The following is a 26,615-nucleotide window of genomic DNA, read 5'->3' on the forward strand; positions in this document are numbered from 1 at the left end:
TTTTGATGGTAAATCGCATAAAACTGTCTTTATTTTTTAATATTTTTACTATTGCCACGTCGTTAAGTGTTTGATATTGTAACGTGGTAAACTTGAATTTTAATGTCTATGCGCTCAACTCTCACCACTAAGCATAGGCTTAAATCGTATTGTTATGAAGTAAGAATAATAGCGTATTTACTTAACTTATCCCAGTTTCTGTTGTTAGACCGAAATGGCGATACGAAAGTATAACACTTGGTCCCAAAGGATCATAGAAATAGCTCTGAAAAATATAAGGATTGCCATCGAAAATTTAATAAAGTTTATCGTATTTATCAAATAAGAAGATCTAAAACGCTGCTGTAAAGCAGGGATGGGCAACCTTTTTCTATGTAAGGGCCGGGCCGCATTGTAAGACTTTCGAACTGATGCGGGCCGCATACAAGAGAAAGAGAAAAAAAAATGTTGGTAAATCAGAATTATTTATTCATATATTATTATAAATTAGATTAGGTATACTTAATTTAGCTTCTGGAACTGATGTAAACGTAATATATTGAAAATATTTGGTTAAATATTCGTCACTGCTAGTTTTAAATTAGTTTCCATGTGTCTGTTAGCTGGTTTCTTGTTTTAATTTTTACTAAATTCATTGCGGGAAAAACTATTCACATACATAAGTTGTAAAAATAACGTTTGAATTTTTGCTGCATACTTCCTTAAGCTGGGAAATTGATATATTTATTCACATTTTATGCGTCGCGGGCCGCAAAATATATGAATGCGGGCCGCAGGTTGCTCATCCCTGCTGTAAAGGATCGCTTTTAACAAAGTAGGGACAAAAGCGACATGACCTTGTTAATTGGTCCCACCTGGTGTTGTATTTGTAAACAGTCAGGGAAACAAAGGGAGTACCGTCTTTGTTATTGGACTTGTGTGTGGGCGAGCAATGTGTTTGCCACATGTTAGCTTAGTAGAAAAAAATGTAAACAAGTGACAGACGTTACGGTAAGCTGGCAGACGTTACGAAGAGCCGACGTTTTGGAAAGCTTCCGAGGAAAGGAAGAATCTTGATTGGTCAGAAGTTGTCGTCCAAAAACTCTTTAAATAGTAAGACGGGCGAGAGGAAAAGGGAGAAGGGCAAGAGACTGATAATACGGTAGTCTCAGGCACTTGGGCAGCCCGCAGAACGTAGACAGAGTGTTCTCTGATAACGATCTCAGGGACAAGTAAGAGCGGAGACTGGACGGGCCGTATAGATGAGCCAACTCCACTAGTAGACTGAGGTTTCCCCAGAGTGTAATAGTTCTCGAAGGTTAAGCTGATACGTGAGACACCACCTGTTTTTATCTAGTAAATATTGTGTTTTCAAGCTTGTATATTCTACCTATTGTAAATAAACTGTAAATAGTGTATAATTTGAGTGTGGAGGTATACTTTTCTACGAACCAATGTAAGAACATTCTCGAGTCGTAGAAACCAACTCGAGACGGATTATCGTAAAGATCTTCACTGATGCGGTAGTCTACAGGAGTATCATCGGAGATCTTCACTGCTGCCTTGTGAAATGCTAAAGTAGCTTTTAGAAGGCATCTAAACAATTTAAATAAACATCAAAGAATGAAAAGACCGAAAGGTGAAGTTCAGAAATGAAAACGAAGTTAGTTTGATATGTTCTCGAATTAGTCTTGCTTTTTTGGCTTTGCAATCAAAGCTTTATGGCATCTTGTGTTTCGGATAGCAGAAAGATATGGCCTTTCACACTGTTTCAGTAAAGAAAAACAGCTGGATGAAAATGGTAATACAAATTTATAGATCATCTTAGCTTTCGTAAAGAAGATTAGATATCAAAGTACGATTTGGGATAAGCATGGTACGATTAAAAGTCCTAAATCTTATTTTTTCTATCTTTACAAAAATGTGTTTTTTTTTTTCTTTCTAGAAGAAGTTAATTATTTTTTTGGGTTTATTAAAATGCTGCTTTAATAAATAAAGAGTTGATTACCGTATATTGCATTTCATTATATCCTTTAATTTTAATACAATAAGCACGATTTCTTAAAGGATACGAATTAAGAAAGTTTACCTTACTGTGTTGAATTATTTTATTAGTGTTAAAAGTGAAGATAACTTGAAATCAAGGAAAAGATTTTGTTTATGTATCAATATATATATAGGCCTATATATTGATACATAAACAAAATCTCTATATATATTGATACACAATATACAAATGATACAAAATCTCAATGTATATTGATACACAATAATAATATAACAATAACAGTCTTAAATTCAATTTAGACATATTGTCTACGCGGAGTTTTTTGTCTGTAAATCTGTATTTATAATTTAGATTAAAATTCATCTATATGAATTTCTGAAACTTCAAAGCAATAAAAAATTTGTCAACGAACATTAAAATTTAAGTCAGTCTTATGAATCTAATCTCTCACTAGAAGATAGATCTAAATCAAATCTCTGATATTAAAACTTTGTGAAATAATTAGAAGTCAATTATATTTTAATAAATTTGGATATATTATATACGTTGTGAAATAATAAATTACTTCCCTAGTAGAATAAAAGACAGGAAATTATTGTTTTCATACAATTAATTTTTTACTCTTATTATTACATTTACGGAAAAATATTTTTCTTAATTATAGGATACGTAATTATAAGTTGATGTTCACAATAGGTAAAAAGAAACTTATCCTTACGAATTCCTAGGCGATAAAAGCTTTGACCTGCTGCTCTGGAGATCAGAGATCGAGTCAGCGTAACAAAGTTTGCATGGGCTTCAAATGTGGGTAACGAACTTCGTGAATGTCTAGGGATACAATCCAACTCCAAGCAACCACCCCTATTATAGGCCCAGTCGTATGACAGATACGATTATAGCTTTAGTTTAAAGTATGGTCTATTTAATCTGCTTTTTTTCATAAAAATATTGTATTCCATTTTTTTACAAGTAATTGCTCATTTTCTTCCTTCGCTTGTCACTGGCCAAGTGCGTATAACCACTGTGCACTGGTTTCTCGCAGGTCCACGCCTTTAAGTAAATTTTGAAGTAGAAAATTGAAATAAATTTTTTGAAAGTGGAAATAATCAATAAACTTACAATAACCCCACATACATGTAATATGTACTGTACCACGTTTATAAAATGAAATTGCTTATGATTATGGAAATATGGGTCTAGATGAGCCGAAGTTCTTAGTTATGACGAACCAACCTATGTCATGCGTGTTTAAAGTGGTAAGATTTCGATTTATCATCTGTCTTTTTCAATCATCCTTTCGATTTATCAAGTAATCATCCTTTTTTTAATCAGCTTTTTTACATTTATTCTAATTAAAGCATATTCGTTTAATTTTTTTAAACACTGTTATTCGAATCTAAAATTTAGTCTAAAAATTTGGCATGCATAAATATCTTTAAAGCTAAGTGTGATTACCGTATGGTACGCGGGCTCAAAAAGATTCGCCATGTCTGTTATAGACATATAAGGAATGAAAAGCTCATAGGGCGTTTTAATCCTATAGATCTATAGAATAGGAATCAATATATCTTAATGCACCAGTGTTTTATATTCATGATATATTGCATATTGATAGTGACTATTGTCTGAACTAATTTTAAAGTGTAAAAAATATATTGTCTTTAAATTATAAAAACAATTAAAAGAATGTTTTAAAGAAATACATAATTTCTTTAAAATTCTTTTAAAGAAATTATGTATTTAATTTCTTGCAAGCACTGGAATTAATAAAGTTTTTTTATTAAGTTTTTATTATTGAAGGAAAGTTTTTGACAAAATTCGTAATTACGAAAATTTTAAACATATATTCAGAAAAAAATCACCTGTCAACCTCTGGCAACTATTAGCTAATCCAAAACAATGCGAGGGTCTGAACCCCCCTTCGCCCTTTTTGAATAGTATCGTTCTTTTTATTAACTTTTTAATTTTATGGAAGAATTTGAAGTAGGAATTCTAAAGAGGTCTTCCAAGGTTAACGACCGCAACGATCTTTACGAAATAGTTGTTAAAAAATATATATCAACAAGAAGGAGAAAATCGTTTGTATTACAGTAACTCGATAGACGATAGATTCAACAAGACGGGAATAAGCGATGTTTTCATCCCCCCTTTGTTGCACGTGACACGTGGCCGCAGCAATAAATCACATAGATCGTCGTCGAACCCGACATTGAACATAAACAATATCGAAATTGTAGACAAAATTGCAATAGTTATTGTCAGCTACACGCTAATTGATGGGTGAGAACTGTCATGTCTATAGAAATTTATATTTTAAGTTCATCTCTGCGAAGCACTTAAGTCTGTAATGTAAACAAACATCTCAATTCCCGGCGTCCGTACTAGCCAGATCCAGTCATGAACACAACAACAGGTGTGCGTATAAATCCAGACTATATGACAGTTCACACCCCTTGAATTTGGTATAAAAAGGGCTCACACCCCCTTTAAAGAGAGTGACGTCAAGGATACTAGAATAGGACTAATCAACAACCTTTCTCCATGCCTTCAACTCTAATTGACGCCGTCGACAACAGATAGCGAGGTAATTTTTGACTTATTATATGGAAATCTCTCTCTTCCCTCAGTTGGTCGAGGTTTAGTTAAGAATAGATAGAGAAAAGGGTTTAAAAGCCTCTCTCCGAACGCTAGTAAGAGCGCCAAACCCATACTAACCGCCTCATTAACGATTCCGTGAAAGATTATTGTCGCGTCTTATACTATTATCATTATTATTACCATTATGGTCATTATTATTAATATATGTATCTTTTATATAATATCCTTATTAAATATGTTTAGAGTCTCAAATATGTGTGATTACTCGAACACGGCCAACACCTTATCGACTTATCCGCGACCTCCCACTCGATTTTTGCCCTCCTAAACTGCCATCCACTGACCACGTGAGCGGGACTCACCTCCCCGTTGTCGCTTAACCCCCGATTCTCACAACAATATTTAAGTTGACGTTGACGTTAAGAGTATGCATGGAGAACGTAGGATAAAGTGTATTGTCAATCTTTCAATTTAAAGATTGACTGCTTTCTAGTTCAAAACACCGCGAAAACATCAAAAATACCAAATAACTTGACGCATCAATTAAAGACTCAGTATAATAATATTGACTCAATAAACTTTTTTTTTATATCAAGTGTTGACGAGGAATGCTGGATTGTATTGGTTTGATGAAATAAGACAACGCAGCTCTTGGGCAATCTGCCAATAAAAGTGTCTCCCGGGAGGAAATTTTATGAGAAACTAGCACACACAGAAAACTAAAAAGAAAAGAAAAAAAATCTTCACATAGCTAGTTTTCTTTATGTGTCTAACACCTAGTGAACCCGTGAACCCGTTTCTAACGCCTAGTGAACCTGTGACTGCCTACTACCAGTGTTTAATGATTTTATCCACTCGATCACTGGTAGGCATCATAGAATTTTGCAGCAAATTTTTGAATAAAAACCGTTGTTGTTAGACTGTCTTGTTTTAATTAAGTATTAGTTAAGTCACAAAAACTGAACGGACAGTTTACACAAATACTGTTACCGTCACGCCATTATGTTAATTCAGTTACATTTTTTTAATTAAAATTTATTAGTTATTTCATAGCTTGATATAATATGATATTAAAGTAATATAGATATGAGGATAAATATGGAGAGTTTCTCAATATCAATAAAATAGGATAGCGATCTAGCTCTAAAAATAAAATCAACGACGTCTACTACGTAGAAGTCTCAAATTTTTCATTATAGATTAATTTATTTCAAATGATAACAGTTAGAGTAGGTCAGAAATAAGGAAATATATTCCGACTCTGGTAATCCTAAACTAGAATTGAAATCGAATGGAAGCTAAATCTCTCTACACGAGATGGAAACTTTTTACTGAGTGGACATTTACGAAGATCAATATAAAATTGTCTTCGTTTGGCAAATACTCACTCGGTAAAGAATTTCCTTCTGGTATAGAGAGATCCTCTGTACGAGAGCACAGCTTCAATCCGATTTCAATTTTACACAAATAATTAGATAACTTGTTACATGGACGAGCAGTGAGATATTTCTTATTAATAATAAAATAAAATATTTTGATTTAAATTTGAAAAACTTGAAAAAGTATACTATATCTTTTTATCGTGAATAATATTTAAAATACTGTTACAGTTCACTTATTATTGCATTATATATTTTTCTAATGTCTTGAATACACTTATAAATATCTTAGAATTAAGTAACGTCAGAATATATTGATTGCTGTTAATAAATGAATTCTCAACATGATTTAATGATCTTTGACTATTTATTAAATTGAATTCGTTATTCGAAGCTTATTTATTTATTTATTCATCTTGTCATATTTTTAGAATCTCTATTATGAATAGAATCTAGGCATATATTCTTAGATATTTTTCTTTCGCTTTTCCCATAATCTGTAATTATGTATTGGTTGTTCAGAAAGTAATTTCGTTTTTTTATTACTAGAGGAATTAGTTGCATTTTTACCAGCCAATTATATTTTAAACCACATTTTCATTATATACTTCGACGGCTGACGTTTTAAGGCTTATTTGTAAAAAAATTTTGTTTCATTCTGTACGATTCTTTTTTTCGGTGACCCGTCAAATATGAAAAATTGAAAGCATCATTTTCGGCATACTTTGCTTTTTTATAACTAAAAAATCAAAATGCTGTTCAAACAAAAGAAAAATTGTGATACATGTTTGGAGATGTGTTGGGAGGAAGACGGTGCCAAAACTGGTTTACAAAATTGCGTTCTGGCAATTTTAATATCGAAAATACACCACGTTTTGGATGGCCATTTGAAGCCAATGAAAACAAATTAAAGGTACTAATTGAAGCAATCTGCCGTATAACAACACGTGAAATCACTAAGAGATTAAATCTGTTAAATTGAACCGTTTATTATTACTTAAAACGAATTGGTTTCGTTTCAAAGCTCGATATATGGGTTCCACATGTTATTGACGAGAGGTGCTCTCTATGGTGGGATTTTAAAGAATTTTTTTGTTTTTTGAGCTTTTACCAGACAATTTAACAATTGATTCGAAAGTGTACTGCCATCGAGTAAACAAATTGAGTAATATCATTAAACAGAAAAGGCCAGAATTGATCAACAAAGTGTAGTGTTTTACCACGATAATACCAAATTTCACACAAGTTTGGTAACTCGTCAGAAACTGTTATAGCTTAGATGGGATGTGTTATCACCCCAACCGTATACGCCAGATCGGGCACACTCAGATTATTACTTGTTCCGGTCTATACAAATTTTTTTTAACTGTAAGACATTTACTTGAAACGACAATGTCAAAAATTACTTGGATCAGTTTTTTGTAAACGATCAAAATTTTTATGAATGTGAAATCATGCTACTACCAAAAACAATGACAACAGGTATTTGACCAAAATGGTCAATATATAATTCAATGAAATATTTATTTATTATAAAAATATTGCGTTTATTTTCTATGGAAAAAAACGAAATTACTTTCCGAACAACCCAATAACTATTCTATCTTCACATAACTTATTTTAATTAAATAGGATATTTACCAAAACAGATGACCTAATATTTCTTATTTAACATTTCACGTCGGCAATTTTAACTGTTTAGCATTATTTTCAAGTTTGTTTATTTAATAACTGGTGAAATTTAATAAATGATCATATGATAAATATTATACACACGTATCCAAAACTTAAGGACAAACACAATTGCTAACGGTAATTGCTAAGAAGTCTTGTTAACGACATTGTCACGACGATGTGAGTGCTGCATCGCAATTCGAGATGAACATATTCCAAGTCTCTCTACCTAGGTATTGGTAAGCAATTTCCATCCATTCTCCACCTATATCCAACTGCTGCATGTATCTTTTACAGAAATGACTTACTTGTATTGCCTTGATTGTAAAATCCTATAAGTTGTGTATTACCCTGTGTTAGACATCGAGTAATACAGTTCTTGCCACATTTGTCTGCATTCATTTACAGTTCTCTCTATTTATGTACAAATTTCGTCTGTCCTTAAGTATTCGATACGTGTGTATATAAATGCTATAAATGTTCATCGAATAGAACAATTATTCAAATATATCCCAAATGAAAAATGAATTTCTAATTATTATTAAGTAAAAAATGTGTTCAAAATTATTATTTTATTAAACATAATTTTATTGGATCAATTATTTTTTGAGTAACGATGCACGAATATCTTCATGTAAATTGTCACGAATAAAACAATCGAATCTTCTCTAGAAATTTATTTATTCAGAAAACTAGCTAAACAAAATTAATTAACAGAAGAAAAAATAAATACAGAACACGAAAACAAAATGGAAAACACTCTTTGTTGATTAAAATAACTTGTTGCTATAAAAGTCTTGACAGATATTTCTGCTCCTGTAACTCTATAACAAGAAACAGTGAACATATTATCTTTAATTGTCCAAAATGTGTTTATAAACGACTAAAGTTAACTGTGAAACTTTAGCTAATTGGCTTAAGTGGCCCTATCCATTGCATAATTTGGTGCAAAACCTTATCATAAATCATTAAACGAAGGATTAAATACTAATGTATGATATTTTAATATTAATAAAATTGCATGAAAATAATTTATTTTAATTAAATTATTGTTTGAAGTGTCCAACATTTTCATTAAACATGAATACTTTTAAACAATTCGTTATATGTAGCGAAAGAATACAGAAAACTCATTATTTTTAATGCATGTAAAAACTTAAAGCTTAACTAAATTATCCCCAGATATTCTTGAATTTATTATATTTCTAGAAACTTCTGTACTTTACAAAACTTTCATTAAAAATGAATAAACATAATTTTTAATTAATATTGCTGTTAATAAAATGATAAACTTATATTTAAGTTGATAAATTTTAAAACAAAATGTTTTAGAACAAAAAGTCAATTACGCGTTGACATGTGAACATGACAAGAAAAATAAACAAGTAGACTCAGCGACAGGATTAATTTAAAACTCACAAAGGTCATTTAATGTAATTAATCCCGTATCACACAGATAACAATATTATAGAGTAAATTTAAAGTACAGTGAAGCGTCAGATATCCGGACTAATTAGAACCGGATCCCATATGGATTTTCGAACGTACGTATAAATTATCATTTTAAGTTCTGTAAAATCCAAATACACTGTAATTCAACTTTAGATGACCTAAAACTGGCTTGAACTTGGAACACCTAAGTTCAAGCCAGCATTTCACAAGGAATGTAGGAATGCTTACAAAGGGTTGTCCATAAATTATGTCCACAATTTTCTTGAAATTTTTACTCCTCTCCCATTGTCCCAGTTTGTCCAAATTTCCTTAAAGAGGTACTATATGTTTTTTTTTTTACATCATCTCCAGTTTAAAGAAAATAAAATCACTAAGAAGCAAAAGTGTTTTGAAAAACGAAATACTAGATTTAAATTCATTAATTATATATTTTAATAATTATAAACAATTAATAATTAAAATTATTATGAAATATAATTTGAGACGATGATTTAAATGATGAGAATCGACAGATAACAGGTAAGAAAAATGGCTATTTTTATTTATATATTAACAATTTAAATACACTGTCGGGAAATTAAGTTTCAAGACCGGCCGGTTATCTCAGTGCACACTTATCTGGCATTACCAGATGGTAACACGGAAACATGTTACGAATGCTTATGAAAAATTTCGTTTATTTTGTTTACGGAAGAAGAAAGTAAAATTTCTCGTTTAACGTGACCAAAATGCAGAGAATCCGGATTCGGTCATCGAAAAATGCATATTAATTCTTTCAACGGTAATTTTCAACTTGAAGATGACCTATAGAATAGGTTGAAAACGCTAGTTTTTAATAAATAAAACTATCTCGGCAACGAAAAAGGTATGTTATAATTGTCTAATTGTTTGCTGAGCACGTTCTGTTAAATGGTAACTTCGTTACTGATGTTCTTTCGTCTTTGAGTTGTTAATATTCTAACATTCATTTAGAATTCGTAATTTTTTAATTTTAAAATTATCATTAGTGTATTTTTATTAATTTAGTGATTCTACAAATTATATTTTAAATGTTTTTAGGCATTCTCTACATTCCTTGTGAAATAATGGCTTGAACGTAGGTGTTCTAAGTTGAATCCAGTTCAAAACCACCTAAACTTGAATTACAATGTATTTAGAGTTTACAGAACGTGAGATGCTAATTTACACGTACGTTTGAAAATCCGAATGGGGTCCTGTCCAAACTGGTCAACAACATAATGTTTCGTTTCTGAATTGGTAAGATGCTAAAGATTGTGTATGGAGATGGAACTGTTTCGTGAGCCAATGTGTTTCTATGGCAGAAGAGATTTTCCGATGGGGAGAGGACTTGAATGATAATGAAAAATGTGGCGCACCGGTGACGAAAAGAAGTTCAATGAGAGTTTCAGATGACAGCCACCTTTCAAGAAGAAAAAGCCGTAGCTCTCCAAATCGAAAGTGAAGACACGTTCATTTGTTTCTTTGACGTTCGCTGAATCGTTCTCTCGGAGTTCTTGCCTGCAGGTCAAACAGTGAACCAGGCATTCTATCTGAAAGGTCTGAAACCTTTTTTGATGCAATTCGGAAAAAGAGGTCCGAGCCGAATTGAAAGAAGTATTGGGTCCTACACCATGCTATAATGCAGCATTCCCCATATTTGTCGAACGTAGCTCTGGCCTACGTCTAGTTGTTCTACAAAATGAAAAACTTTAAAGTGTTCTATTTTTCGACACTTTTGAGATCCAGAAAGTTGTTGGTTAAAGTTTGCGACAGCTTTCCACTGCTCAGTGAAAATCTGGCTAGTCCAAGTGCGTTTAAATCAGAAAAGACTGTCGATACATTCTAAAATACTTGTAGATATGATTTCATATAATAAAGTTTTTAGTCCAGTGTCGAAACTTAATTGTCCGACTATGTAATGTGCTTGGTTCGACCTGTATATTTCATTATTTTCTTGTAAAACAACTGAATTACTTTATAAACATATTACAGTGATCAATGATATAGTGATTACAGTTCTCTTGCCAAATTATAACAATAAAATATAGTAATATATATTAAATAGCAGATATAATTATACAAAATGTCACTTATATTTGCTTCGTCTTAAAGCGAAAACGACTTATTTTATTTCAACACAGAATAACTTAATTTAAATCGTTACTTATGTTGGATGTTACTTGGTAAATTAAATTTTTGTAACCTCTTATCTTTTCGATTAGTAATTAAAAATTGATTAATAACTTCTGAATTAATTTTTCATCTAATCTTTTACAATTATATTAAAGTTTAATTTAGTTTACATATTAATAAAGTATAGACGAAGTTTAATTATATATTTTAAAATTTGTTATCGAAGTTAATTAAATGATATATTAAATAAAATCTTAGTTTTTAAATTCTTAAATAATTTTCAGCTAATAAATTTTTGTTTAAAATATATAATAACATAAAACCACAGGCCTACATTTAAACCAATACTTACTCTAAATGATATTCGAATAATTCAATTTTTTAAATTATAAATTTACATATAGTCATTTTATGTGAATCTTAAAAATAGCCCAAAGTAGCAATTATTTAGAAGATGTCAACTTTAGAAATAATATTAAAAATTACACAGACATTTTCTCTTTTAATTATGTTAAAAAATTCGAAATTTCAATTAATTTGATAGCCGAAAATTTCAATCATCGTGTCATTTTCTGGGTTGATAAGTCGTCAATAGACAAACAATCAGGAATTGAACAAAAATATTGTTGAATACAGTTTCTGTAACATAATTAATTAAAAATAAATATTAAATAGTTCATAGAAATATTGTTTTTATATTCTCCATCAAACTTTCTCAATAACTGAGATCTTTGTTCTATAACTTTCATATTCATCAATGCTCAGAAAATTATTATTATTTTATATGTTCTGTTTCTCTTCGATAATACTGCATTCATCGATAATCATTTATATCTCCGAAAAATAACTTTATAGAAACGATAGAAACGTATTACAATAGTCATAATCTATCTACAGTACATAAAAAATAAAAATTTCTTTAATATTTTATGTACTGTACAAGTATTTGATATTTAATTACTCAGGTTTATGAAACTTATTATTATTTACAGAAATGTCAAAATAACTTTTTAAGAAATTCTAACAATAATATTTTTAAAACAAGTCAGAAATTTTAAAAAAATTATTACATATTTAACATAGTAATCCTTTTCAAAACATATGCACAGTAAATATCTGATATAACTATAAAAATTTCATATCTTTATATATATCATATGCATCTTTAAGCAAAAAAAAAACTTATTTTATTTCAACATAAAATATTTTAAAATAAAATATCCTAGAAAACTACTTTTTTAAAGTAGTTTTCTAGGAAAAACGTATCCTAGAAAACTACTTTTTTAAAGTAGTTTTCTAGGAAAAACGTATCCTAGAAAACTACTTTTTTAAAGTAGTTTTCTAGGATACGTTTTATTGAAAAATTTATATTGTGTACTAAGTTAAAAGTTTTTCTATATTTTTAAGAGAGTTTAAACTTTCTACATTAAAACAAGATATATGTATATTATTTATTTATTTATTTGCATTCTAACGGAGTTGATCGAATAACTTCAATTACAACATTGATATTACTGTAAATGCACTAACTTGTTTGTTTCTGTGGTGAGTACTTTTATTATATTTTCCGCAGAAACAAACAAGTGACAAATTTTATAATTAATTCATCCGTTAAAATAAATTGTGTATAATACATTTATTTTATCTAAGATTTTATATTTTTCAGAATTTCTTGAAATGTTTAATATATGTTAAATATTTTGTCACTTACCATGATTATTATTTTAACATTAATAAAAATTAAAATCTGAAGAAATGAAAATTTTATTACAAATATTAAATAATTTAAGTGTTTTGCTGTTCTTTAACATAAATGCAAATATATATGATAACGCATAAATTTTATATTTAAAATAAACTTTTTGTTAATACAGTTGTGATTTCTAGATTAGAGAACAATATTTACACATTTGCATCTCGTTTAAGTTTAAAACACAGGTAATTTTATATAAAGATCAACAACTGCCGAATTATCGGGCTAGCAAATGGCTATAGTAAAATTATATTAGTATATTATAGTATATTAGTATATTATTATTATATTTATTTTTATTAGTATATTATTATTATATTATTATTATTAGTATATTAGTATATTATATTAGTATATTATAGTATATTACTATAGCCATTTGCTAGCCCGATATTTCGGCAGTTGTTGATCTTTATATGTAACGGGTTAGTTGTTTATTTATATATAGGTAATTTTATATATTAAATATTCAGTTCAGGTAGTCGGAAAAATAAGTTATATCTTACGTGAGAAATAAAACATGGTAAATAACATGACAACTACACTCAATATTGAAGTGAGTGTAGTTGTAAGTAATCTTCAAGAAAGAAATATTAATGCAATCTTAAATACCAGCTAATAAAATAGACAATTCATGTTTAAATCTAAATCAACAAACATCAATAACTGAAAGTAAATCTATTCCGAGTGATTCAATACGGAAGAAGAACATGAAAGCATTTTCTAATTTGAGAAACTCAGATTTATTGTAATATCAGGGGACGATAATTTTGTAAACATTGTATAGCGATAAAATAATTTAGAAAATACATTTTACTCAAACATACCAAAAGAAAAGGAGATAATTTAATATAAATTAAAGTAAAGACTATTTTTTTTTATCAATTAAAGAATTGGAGTTATTTTGCGTTAGTTGAATTACGACAGGAACGAAGTCTTTTATAATAGAGTATAATTCATTTTTTTGTTATTCCTTCATTTCTGGTAGTCTTAGAAATATTGTTTTTATACTTTTCCCAACTACATTTTATATTATATTATATTATTGTACGTATGTTATATATTTTAATTCAACAACTTTGAATTTCATTGTAAGTAAAATCTATTATAAATTATTTTATAATTTGATTTAAAGGTTTTGTAGATTTGCTATTGATTTATACAGACTTCGCAATGGAAGATTTTATTTCCGCTTTATATAATATGCAATTAAAATTATTCGTAACCTTTTAAAATTTTTTTTACATATTATAGGCTATGTTCCAAGAATTTTGTATTATTGGGCTGCAATTTGAAAAGTTAGACCTATAAAAATCCCACTATTGTCCGTCCATCTGTCATTCCTTAATCTCCAGAACGGAGTTAAATAGATGAAAGGCACAACCATATATGGAAACCGTAGTGACAGGAGATCGATGAATACCGAAAGTCGCATTCTTTCTACTCAAAACTTTTCCCTTGATAGCAGTTACAGATGACCGGCATGACTTTATTGTTAAAGGAAAAGTATGATGTACAGGGGAAGACACTGCTAATTTCAGGTGGAGAACATATATTTTAAATTAAATAAATTAAAAATATGATTTGATTAAAAATAGCAGCCCGGCATTGGGACGATGCCACAATAAATAATTGCTCGTTATGTTTGGAAAGATTGGACTTCTTCATACTTGGTGGAAAGAATCATCTACGTTATGAATATTCTTAGGTAAATTTCATCTTATGTTTTTCAGTAAGTTAGGTACTGTACATAAATTTTGTACAAGATATTCGAAAATTTGTTATAAATTATAATCATAAATAAAGTATTTACAAATAAGAGCTTAAAATTAATGTTATTCAGTTTATAAAACAACTCAGACAAACTGGAAACTACATTCGAACTTGTAGAAAACTAGAAAGCCAGTAAAAAAGCAAAATAGACTGTTTATTTTTTATTGTCTGCTGTTTATTTGTCTGTTAATGTTTTCTTACACATTCTCTGGGGCTATGTGTACACAATCAATAAGTTGTTAAAATACAATTTGTCATTACGATGTGTTTATTAATTTCAAATGTAGCTTTCCATACTCCGGCAAGCATTGTGTGAAGCTACAATAGCGTAGCAACATTTTGTAGTTACATCTAGGATTGGTCAGTTTAATCAGAGGATTGTATAGCGAATCGGCGACAATTCTCTCTCTCCGTTCACCAGATTGTACAAGAAAATCTCACACAATCTAGTGAACGGAAAGAGAACTGGTCATTTCCTCGTGTTTCCAAACGGAAAGACGTAAATAACACGCATATACCTCGTATATAGACAATGCACTTAAAACAGTGCATTGTCTATACATATGTGTTGAAAGACAAAACACAACTGTTTTGTCTTTGAACTGTTGTTGTGTACTTGCTAGCCTGAATGATAATGATAATGATTATTTTTCAACAATTTTTTGCCTGTGTAACATAACCAAAACATAATTTTAGGAAGTCATTCAGCATTAACCTGAGCAGTTTCAAAAACATTAAATTGCAATAAGTTTCTGTAGGAAAAGAACTTTTTTTCTAAATTATTGAAGAAAAAGTATATAGGCTACTTTAAAAGTTTTTGCGTGAATCTTTTTATATAATAGTTTTAATAATGAAACTTTATATTGTTGATTTTACATTGCATTTTTGTTTTTCTTACTTATACGTAAATTGTGACATCGGTTAATAATATCAAGAAAAATTATTGCTTTTATAATAGCCGTTTTTACTTATTTCGACTATTCCCATGAAAAATATCTAGAATTCAAATGTGAATCGAAATTAGCATTTGATTTCTTATTGCTTTTCGTTTAAATTTTGTACACAATACATTAATCCTGAATTACTTTCAGCCATTGTTTTATGCATTTTTGTTAAACTTGATATTCATAAAGTAATAAACATCTATTAAATTTATAGTATTTGATTTTATATATTAAATAATAAAAATATTATTAAAGGAATACAAATTTATGCATATTTCTTTAATTTTGTTATTACGAATATATCATAGCTCGAAGAATGAATAATTTAAAAGTAATTAGATATTGTTAATCTACGTTGTTATTGTTCCAAATATATAAAGGTTCGTTTGTTTGATATGAGCTAAATCTTACACAATTTTATTTTCTCTCTTAAAATATAAATAAAAGTAAGTTATCTAACCTCTGGCATTTTGTTTCGACGTCAATTTTTGCACAATATTATCGTAAGCCTTCTCTACAGCCACTCCAGAATCTTTAATCAATCTTTCTTTTATTGCGATGCAAATATTATTTTTTGCTAATAACTCTTCCAAGACGCTAAAAGCCTACAAAAAATGTATAAACAATACAATGTCAAGTTATAAAATGATTGAAAATGAAGATACTCTCACCTTCACTCCATAATTGGATTCTTCATAAAGGATCGAGATGTAAGCCCATTTTAGTCTTTTGATAATTTCTACCATAGCATGTGCTTGATTTTGATCAGAAGGAACCGTTCTTAAGAAATATTCGAACCTTTGTTTATTACTTAATTCGGGACTAGTCGAGAAGAAACTCACCTAAAGATAAACAAAATTTTCAAATTAATTTTGGTTTTACTAAAATGTATGTAATAAACTTGCGAATTTTCTTATTCTATTTAAATTTTCGAAATGATTTATTACTTATAACGTTTTAAGGAGACGAATTTGCAACGATTTCCTTGGTAAATTGTTGTAATTTACGTCAGCCAATGTTTTTACACGGTAAAAATTACAAAGATCTGATTAAATCGCAGGTCATTAAAATTTGACCCATAAGAATCAGTATATTTTACAGCGGTATGTAATAAGATGTTTGCATCCATATTTTAGCAGGAACAAGAGAAAAATGGCCAGCAAACATACAGTAATTTAGAATTGTCCCTTAGAAACTGCTCTGAGTTTTATATTATAAGTTAATTTATATGTATAACAAAATTTGTGTTGACTTTAAATATATATGAGGATTATCTTTATGTCAACAATGCAATCTTCAATAAGATTATTTATAAATATTTAATAAATAAATATGAGATATTTTATTTAATTTTTTTATTATAGTAGTCTTTAGCAATTACTAAAGACTTATATTAAAACAAAATAAATAAAATTTATAGTTATCATGTTAAATTTATAGCTTAAAATTAGTATTTAGATACAATTGTAGGATTTACAAAAGTGGAAATATTTTCGCATGAGAAGTAGTACAACGGTAAAAATCGAACGAAAAGAATCTGGTACAAAGGAAATTGTATCTTGTTCGCTAAGCTTTATAGTTTGTGTACAGTACGTGTAACTTAAATTAATAATTATTTTATAATCAAGTTGATTCAATTCTAAATTTCAATATTTAAAATAGAGAAATTCAAGTACTAACATTAAAGATGTTTAATTTGTTCATTAATAACAAATGTTTTATATAATTTTTACAAAATATTAACGCAGTTGTTTATAAAACTAAGAAAACATATTATTATTTTAACTACCGTATTTTACGGACTATAAGACGCACTTTTTTCTTCGAAAAATTGCCTCCAAAATTCAGGTGCGTCTTATAGTCCATAGCGTCTTCTAGTCCGTAAAATACGGTAGTAGCGTTTCATTCAATATCATAAAATATTTAGAATATAATGAATAATAAGGAAAATATTCAATATCAAATAACAACATAATCATTTCAATTTCATGGTGTTATATCAATAAATAACGCCATGCTGATTCGTCATATACTGAAATACATTTAATTGTATTCTAGATAAAATGATATAAATACAAAATAACTGAATATTTTGGGTTTATTATAAATGTCCATAGGGAAAGGCCAGGCAAAATGGATATACAGGGCAAAACGGATACGGAACGGGCTTGCTACAGTGTGATCCACTTTGCCTACTTGTATAATATTCCAAAAACTACAAACTAATTTTCGAAAATGATGCGTAAATCATAATAATAAGAAATTAATTTGCAGTCCGGATGGTGTATAAATATAAAAAAATCTCTAACTAAGGAACATGATGAGAAGAAAACATGAAACTAGTCGTTGAAAAGGTACTCAATGGAAAATGTGCGTTCTGCATCGCAACACTTAAGAATTCCTTTCGATACATTGCATCGTCATTCAAGTCAAACAGTGCTGAAAAACAGTGTAAAAACAACGTCATTCATACTGAAGAAGGTTTAAAAAAATTGAGAACGTTTCATATAGTGAATACTGAGAAGCTAGGCTATGATTATACTGGTATTATAGAAGGGGATTTCCCGCGTTGGAGAGCTGCAATTAAATCCGAGTTATCGTTAAACAGGGAGGTCGTTAAGTGAAGAGTAGCCGTATTGCTCCATTTATTAAAATTAAATGATCTATTTTGCACCTCCCCTCCCCTAAGCCTTTCTACAAAAAGTATGTCTTTTCTTAAATATACTTAATAAAATGTAAAACAGTATACACTTATAGCAAAATCTTGTAAATTTATTACAACTGATTTTTTTTCTGTGGAATACGTCGTAATACTTTAATATGCTTTTCATAATAATGTTTTAACACGATATGATAATTTATTAAACTTTGTATACACATCCTTAATGTCAAATTTAAATTAATAATACGTAAAATACTATATTTTACGTATTTGTTTTAAAAACTACACAATTAAAAATTACGTATTTTTGAATAATTAATTACCATTCGATATTGGATATCCTTGAGCCCATTTTTGGACACGCGATCTTGAGACATCGAGAATTGCAAAAATATTCGGAGTTTTTTTCTCTGTATGGATATTTGTGTGTATGTCTGGGAGGCACGATTTTGTTTACGCACTTGGAAACTTAATATCTCCCTCGTTTTTGCTAATTTCTTAAATTTTACAGAGAGGTTTGTATTACGGAAATTAATGTTATTAAATTTTGGTGATTAAAAGTCATTAATAATAAAGTTAATAATAATAGTTAAAAATATAAAAAGATTTAAAATAAAATATCATAACAGATGGCGTCACACAGTTTTAAATGTTGCCGGGAAAGTTAAGCAACTCGTAGCTGGAATTTATTTAAAGAAGAAAATTTAAATGTTAATTAAATGTTTTTCTTTTTTGAATATTTGAAATAATGTTATTTAAAGGTAAGATTACGTGGAGTGATACTTATTCTATAATTGTAATTGAAATAAAATTATAAAATATTGTCGTTTCAGGTTTTATTTTTGTGTAAAAAAATATAAGATATGTTTAAATGAAATAATATATAAATATATATTTTTAAACACGTTATATTGCTGCAAAAACTTATTTCTTTAACTCAATATAATTTTCTATCTGTCTTTTGGTAGAAATAGCAAATATAAATTTATACAATATGTCAAAATGATATTATTATATAAAAAAATATTTAAATATATTATTTTATAATATTTTTTATATTTTCTGTTTTCATATGTAATCCAGCAATATTTTATACTTTTAGTATAGTAAAGTTATTTTCGGTCTCAAATCGTACGTCAACCTAGTCATTTTGTACTCTAAAACGTATAATTTTACGAAAAGTTGTTGTTATGGTTCCAAAATAGACTTGGATAGAGTTTATACTTCTATATTTTGATCCAGTCTGCAGATAAATTTTTCCTACTTTAAGTAATATTTTTATCGAAAACCAACATAAAATAAGATCCGTTTAAATAAAATTTATATTTTTATCTGAGTTTATCTTCTAAAGTTTTAAATTTCAAATAATATAATTAGAATATCCAATTCTTTTCAAGTTTAGAAACTTTGTAATTGTCACTCCGAGTTTGGAATTAAATTTCTGGTTAAGTTAATAAAACTGAATGGTATTTCAATTAAAATATTTTAAGGAATATAGATCAATTTTCTACTGGAAACATCTGCGATATTATACAGTAGGTAAGTTAGAATTATCATAATTGCATTTATAACGTTAGTGAAAGTAATGTTCAAAATAACCACTCAGTCGGTTTGACGAAAAAACACAAATTTTATATTTACAGTAAATGTACAAAATAATCCAAATTAGAGTTACAATTAATTATGCACAAACAATAATCCAACGACAACCGACTATTCCCGTACAAATTCGTCGAAAGAACTCCTTACGAACAAACAGACTTGTAATTAACAAAACCTCCGAGTCAGGAACAAGTTCATACACAAACACGTAATCTCCAACGAGAGAGTTAGTTAGCACTTCGATAACGACGATCTCCCTTGATCCGATCCGATCCGATCCGATCACCTCCGATACGATCACACCATCCCAGCCGATCGCGATACGAACTTAAATAGTCGACGGCGTTCGAACCCTGCTCCAATCAAATTTGAATGTTCCCGCAACGGCCGCCAACGGTCACTTCCCGCCGGCCAATCGTCCGATGGTTGACGATTCGAAACTTAACGGTTCTTCCCACGGAAGTTCCTAACGGTCGTTTCCAACGGCCGATCCTAACGACTTTTCCGTTATGACAGTTCGTTATAACAAGCAGGTGGGAATCGCGCGTCTTGGCGATTCCATACCTTACAGTGAAGTTAATAGTAGAGTATTGTGTTTACATTACTGTAATACTTCGTTATAATTAAAGACGATTAAAAATTCAATTAGTTCAATTTAAAATATGTAATTGTTGTCAAATACAAACAGATTATACTCTAAATTGTATAACATTTAAAAAATATATATATATATACAGTAATATTTCAAAATTATTAGATTTAAATATTATAAAACATGCAAAATTCAGAAATACAATAGCAAACTTTATAGACTAACACTTAAATATAAAATATTTGTTCATAATTATAAATGAAATTATTAAATCTTTTATAATTGCTCTCGTAAACCTCATAAAACTGTGAAAATTGTTATATAAATTATGCAATAATTTTCATACAAAATTAAAGATTACATAAATATATAATTTGATATTATGTAATTACCAATATATTAAAACTAGCAGATAGGACCGGCGTTGCTCGGGCAAAACTAACGATAGCGAAGATTAAGTTTATTACGTTATAGCAAACCTTTTCACAGAATGCAAAAATTGGGTTCCCCTGTTTCCAGACTAATTAGAGAATTTTTAGGTGAGTTTAAAAATAATTCGATTTTCCGCAAAAACGAAAAAAACTGCATCTGCGTCTTGCACGTCGCTTTCTCTTAACACTTTCATTGTTGATGGAAGTGTTAAGATTTAATCCTGACCCTCTCCCCCGAGGAGAGGAATTTCGAAAATCCCTTCTTAATGTGGGTTCTCGTGACGTACCCTAACTGCGTACCAATTTTCAACTTTCAACTCCTAACCGTTTGGGCTCTGCGCTGATTATTATTATTATTATTATTATCAACTCTTCTCGATTATATATATAGATTATTCGAATATAACATACATAGAATTATTATTTTAGTTAAGTGAAGTAAATACAACATTAAATTTGGTATAATTATTTTAATTGAATATGAAAATCCTAAATATACTAAAAGATACAATTTTGAAGGTGAATATTAGCAGTTTAAGCTAATATAAATTTAATTATATTTTTATTTTAAATTTTAAAAATATTTATTCTAAATATTAAAAATATTTATTTTAAATATTAAAAATGTTTATTTTAAACAAAACCACATTTGCATGTAAGAGCAATGCTATCTGTCTACTTAAAATAAAAATATTTACATTAGTAATATAATGATGGTGTGGTAGGTTTTTTTTTTTTTAACTCTGGCCAAACATATTGGCAACACTAATATAGGTTCGGCCAGCTCACAATGGAGTGAGATACGGGATTCGACATATCCGGTCGGACAATCCCCAGGAAATTCCTGGAATATTTCGATGCCGGATTCACCAGAGCGGTTAGTTGCTATCTTAACCGCTCGGCCATCTGACCATCTGTAACTAAAAAGTAAATTTTATTTCTTTATGGGAAAATATGAAGTATCACTTGATTGTTTATCCTCGTCGAACACTAAATCGTATTTCTTTTTATAGTAAGAACAACAGTACGAAACGTTATTCGTTTCTTACAATTGAACAAATAACGATCTTTATCGTTAAGTGTTCAATTGGTCTTAAATTCTAATAAATATTTATAAAATTAATTCGCAGTATATGATAGGCTATAGTAATCTTATCATTATCCGAAGTCATTCCTCTAACCTCTTAAAAGACTGCCGATACAATGACTTTATATCCTTATTTGCTATTTGTTTAACAACTGTGTTCAAACCGATCGGTTGACAGTAAAAGAATCCTTGTACTGTCAGCTGATAGCCTACTTTTGAAAAATTAATTCAACCTTAAACTAATGAATGTTAGATTAAATGTAAGACCGCAGCTGAATTTGGGGAGGCGAATCAGTTAAATTGGACGACTTTTTTAAAAAAGAAAGTATAGTAGGTCGACCAGTTATATGCAACTCGTGGATTTCTTGGGTTTTCTCAACGTAATTTCATTTTCCTGTTTTTTGCTTGTGCAATCGTAATTAAGTTGATATTCCTGACGAAAAACATTCAAAACTAGATCAGTAAAAAATGAGAAGAAACTATACATTACTAGTTTCATATCATTAGCATATATTATTTTACTACGTAGTGTACTAGTGGTTATGGAGTTTGTACTCGGTAGACTTAAAACCTGCAACTCCGCAAGAAAAACATGTATGCAGCCCCGATAACTTACGAAGTTTTCTTGCGGCCCTCATCCTGAAAGTGTTGCACATCATTCATGTAGAATATAGTTTCTACTTCTGGTGAGGACAATTTGTGTTTTTGATTAGTTTTATTGCTTGGAATCTCAGTTGAACAAACACTATGTTCCATTTCATTCATTTATAACAATAATATGAAACTCAGAGAAGAGGTAAAGAAGCGGTATACAAATGCTGACGTAACGCTCGGTAGTGTAAAGCTGAAAGAGCTCGAAAGGTTTCAATATGTTCTGTAAAGATTAGGACATTACTAGACAGGGTCACTATTCTCGATCGTTGTTTTTAAGGGTCGTTATGATCGAGATAAAAATATTTTCCTTCTGTTTTCTCATATTCATTTATTACCTAATAACATTAATGACTACATTTTTAAACAGAAATTATTTTTGTCAAACATGCCACATCAGTCGTTAATTTCTGCAAAACTACTCGCTGCTATTATTATGATAAACAGACACCTAACACAAGAAATTGGAAGTTTGTTAAAAAGGAACATGTGTTTTTCTATCAAATGATTACTTCGCCTTTTACGACATATCCTAAAATAAGAGAATAAAGAGTTTCAATTTAAATATTCATGCAAGTGAAACGAGAAAATACAGAATCTGCCGAGGGCGATCTCTAATACTTTATTGAAGAGCCGAAAACAATAAAGAAATTAAGTGGACCGATTATGTGTTCTGATTGTGAATGCATGAATCCATGCAAGATACACAACACAACAAAAACTCTTTTAGACGCGAAATAAATTTAATTAACTCGAAAACAATTCGGAAAGATTCAGAAAGTTTTAATCGGATCCTTTCTTATATTGTAAAGAAAAGTTTTCAAAGCTGAGAGAAGTTTCTATCAGTACATATTTTGAAAACGATGGAAGAAATGATTTTCCCTGTGGAAAAAAGTTTTCCGAATTACGTTCAACTAGAATTACCGTTTTAAGGAGGACCCTCGAATAAAGAGACGTAAGTAAATCATCGGCGTCGATCTGTATATACATTGGGGGTCGGATCAATGACACTAAGTAAGAAAAATTTCTCATTGTCGGATTTTGAATGGGAATAAAAAATAAAATGTACAGTGTACTCGTTTCTACTCCTAGTTTTGTAGTATGATATAAAATAAAAATACAGTACTTTATATCTTGCGAGGAGGGACGACTTGCCGGTACAGAAGTATGTGGAGGATATATCTCTAATATTGGCATTGATCCCCAAGGAACGAAGAAAATGTATTTCCTCTGTCTCTTCCGGATCGATGCCAATAAAGTAAACAATAAGCAAAAACTGTAAATAAACAGTTTTTACTTGCTGTTTACGTTACCTGGAAAGTATAGACTATTAAGAAGAGGAGATATGGTCGGGCGTGTTAATTCATCACGTACAGTGTTTATTGTTTAAATCCGTGACACGCTTTGTATGGCGAACGCATAGATAGTGTGGCCTAAAGATATTACTAGCTTACTTCTTCGTAAATAAGATGCCGCTATTATCCGCGAAGACACTACCAAATAATATAATTAATAAATTTCTACACTATCAAAGTCTCATAAAACGCATATTACTTCCGCCCTGTATTGTTTTCCAGAACGTAGATGCGTTCTTAAAGATAAAGCAGGTGTATAATGGGTGGCATTTGAATTATGAAAGAGAAGAGTGTGTATAGAATACTATAGAAAGAACATAGGCACAGATTTACATTATAAAATATCGAGCAAAATTCTGGTAGCAAACTCGGCTTGAAAAACAGCCCATAAGGTAAATTGAGCCAGAGGCAGGATTTTCCTACCGGGGATTTGTCAACAAACCCGAGGAACTTTGATCTTTATGGAAGCAAATCCTTAGAAGTTAAAAGCATTTATAAACAAAGACATTACAAACACTAATGCATTGAAAGTAGTTCATAAGAACTGTAAAGAGGAAAACAATCTCTGAGGCGCAATGCGGTGTTAACAGCTTTTACTACATATATTTATACATAAGCTTTTATTACATATATACTCTACTCTTATTTGGAAAAACTACGTAGTAAAGTTTTGGATTGCAACACAAATTTGGTTTTGTATGAAGGCGATCTGGTGATACCTTTATCCGACAGTTTGAATGGAATAATTAACGAAGTCTCCAGAGATTAAAATTTATAGTCGTCTCACCAAAACACATTGCTTACGAATTATCAGATGGTTCTTCTCTCTTAAGAATTAGAGTTATAACCTTAAAATACCATACGCGTAAAATTATAAATATGTCTTTACTCGAAAGAGTCGTTAAGCAGACGAATACAATGAATGTAAATATAGAGGAACCGGTAAAAATTGTCCAAAATAAAAAAATTCGAAATTATCTCGCGATATTTCGTGAAATTATCTGGATTTCTTTTTTTTTTTTTTTTTTGGAAAGTTTGGAGCAGTGTATTAGTGAAAGTATTATGTACCCCAGTGTGAGTAAGTTGAGTAAGTTGAGTAAGTGAGTAAGAGTGAGTTGAAGAAGAGTGTATTTAAAAATACTAAAGAACTACTTTTGTATTCTGCGGAAGAACAAATCACGTAGACTATTATTTATAGCATAAGATAAAAAACACCTTGATGCTGAGAACGTTTAAATTTAATCAAAAACAAACGTTTTCGGCTCACTCCATGAGCCATCGTCAGGCTAACTACATTCGAATACAATTTCGAACAAGCAATTTCAAATTGAAATAAACTACAAAAGAACTCACGCGCTACGCTGGATAACGTAAACTAAAACTAATATAAACAACATAGAAAATAATAAAATAAAATATGTCAATGTTACATGTGTACATTGTAAAAATCTATAGTCTATAGTTCTCTAGGCAATCCTTTTGCCGTATCTAATGTATTCCTGTGACTTTTTTAATTAAAAACTTCCAAGCTCATGGTAAAATCGCCGCATCCTTGTAATTTAAGCATTTTTTGGTTAAGCCGGACTTATAAATTTCACATTTTTCGGTTGTAGCCGCAAGTGTCGGCGAATGTATCGGTGTTAAGATCCTGGCTTCATCCCATTTCACCACGGACCCCTCAGTCTGCGCCATTTTTGCTAACGTTGTTGTGCATTTACCCTTCGCCACGTCATATCTGTGTTCCTTAATCCTTTTACTTAGGCTTCTCGTCGTGACCCCGATGTATTCTTTATCAATCTTTAACTGGTCGTTGCTGTACGGTATCGAGTACACACCTGGTTGTTCACTCGGTCTAATTGCATCTTTGTCGTTCCTTAGTAGCCTATATATCGACACTTGCGGCTACAACCGAAAAATGTGAAATTTATAAGTCCGGCTTAACCAAAAAATGCTTAAATTACAAGGATGCGGCGATTTTACCATCAGCTTGGAAGTTTTTAATTAAAAAAGTCACAGGAATACATTAGATACGGCAAAAGGATTGCCTAGAGAACTATAGACTATAGATTTTTACAATGTACACATGTAACATTGACATATTTTATTTTATTATTTTCTATGTTGTTTATATTAGTTTTAGTTTACGTTATCCAGCGTAGCGCGTGAGTTCTTTTGTAGTTTATTTCAATTTGAAATTGCTTGTTCGAAATTGTATTCGAATGTAGTTAGCCTGACGATGGCTCATGGAGTGGGCCGAAAACGTTTGTTTTTGATTAAATTTAAACGTTCTCAGCATCAAGGTGTTTTTTATCTTATGTTTTAATAGAGTCTGAGTGAAGTTAGACGAATATTATTTATAGTAAAATAAGTAATATCAAAACTGTTTTACATAAAAGTCATACGATGTTTAATAATTTTTGCTATTGTAAATTTTTATGAAGGATATGATAGTCTGTGCAATCCCTATAGTAATATACCTCAACTTTATTTCGGAATTGGCGATATTAAAAAATGTATTTATGGTGAAAATATAATAAAACTT

General features: G+C 29.9%; 1 protein-coding gene across 1 annotated transcript in view; it reads right to left on the reverse strand.

Moving 5' to 3' along the window:
- Positions 1–26,615, reverse strand: part of LOC136976882 (metabotropic glutamate receptor-like) — a 179,509-nt gene that overhangs the window by 28,990 nt on the left and 123,904 nt on the right. Inside the window, exons 3-4 of the mRNA XM_067272254.1 lie at positions 16,365–16,535; positions 16,154–16,298 (exon numbers count right to left, since the gene is read on the reverse strand). Of these exons, the coding sequence (XP_067128355.1) occupies positions 16,154–16,298; positions 16,365–16,535 (316 nt within the window). The remainder of the gene's footprint in view (positions 1–16,153; positions 16,299–16,364; positions 16,536–26,615) is intronic.

Source organism: Centruroides vittatus, unplaced genomic scaffold (genome assembly GCF_030686945.1).
Source record: "Centruroides vittatus isolate TY-2023 unplaced genomic scaffold, ASM3068694v2 contig_426, whole genome shotgun sequence".
Lineage (NCBI taxonomy): Eukaryota > Metazoa > Arthropoda > Arachnida > Scorpiones > Buthidae > Centruroides > Centruroides vittatus.